The following is a 662-nucleotide window of genomic DNA, read 5'->3' as shown; positions in this document are numbered from 1 at the left end:
ACACATACATACATACATACATACATACATACATACATACATATATATATATATATATATATATTTACGCATACACACACATACACACACACACACACACATATATATATATATATATATATGTACACGCACACATATACATACAAATATTATGTACATATATATATATATACAATGTTTGTACGTATATATGTATATATGGATGTATGTATATATACATATGATCAAACTAGATACTCGTACATATGGCTGTTTACAGACAGAACTATATTTTCACGCTCAATAGTACTAAAGCACGCGCACTCTATATCCACCCAGTTGGCCCAGGCAACCGAAGCGATATCATTAGACAAAGACTCGACGTCTGGTCACAATGTGGAGACCTACGGGGGTACTATGTACTTCTACCCACCCGGGGATCAGAAAGCAATGGATGCGCAACCATCGAACCAGAACAGACCCGCGGTATGACCTCCACTATATTTCTTTTTCTTTTCCTTGGATCTTGTTGCCGCGCTATTCTTGGGTTTGGGTTTGGGTTTGGGTTTAGGGTTTGTTTTGGTTTTGGTTTTGGTTTTGGTTTTGGTTTTTGGTTTTGGTTTTGGTTTTGGTTTTTGGTTTTGGTTTTGGTTTTGGGTTTGGTTTGGTTTTGGTTTTGGTTT

At 36.4% G+C, this 662-nt stretch overlaps 1 protein-coding gene across 1 annotated transcript; it reads left to right on the top strand.

The window, feature by feature from the left end:
• Nucleotides 1–318: 318 nt before the first annotated feature.
• On the top strand, nt 319–471 carry SARC_18045 (hypothetical protein; the record flags this gene model as incomplete). Its single annotated transcript, XM_014287869.1, has 1 exon — nt 319–471. One exon carries the CDS (start codon nt 319–321, stop codon nt 469–471), a length of 153 nt encoding a protein of 50 aa, XP_014143344.1.
• Nucleotides 472–662: the final 191 nt, after the last annotated feature.

This window comes from Sphaeroforma arctica, assembly GCF_001186125.1.
Source record: "Sphaeroforma arctica JP610 unplaced genomic scaffold supercont1.13344, whole genome shotgun sequence".
Lineage (NCBI taxonomy): Eukaryota > Ichthyosporea > Ichthyophonida > Sphaeroforma > Sphaeroforma arctica.
The sequence above is the reverse complement of the archived record's forward strand: the minus strand, read 5'-3'. Positions and strand labels throughout refer to the sequence as shown.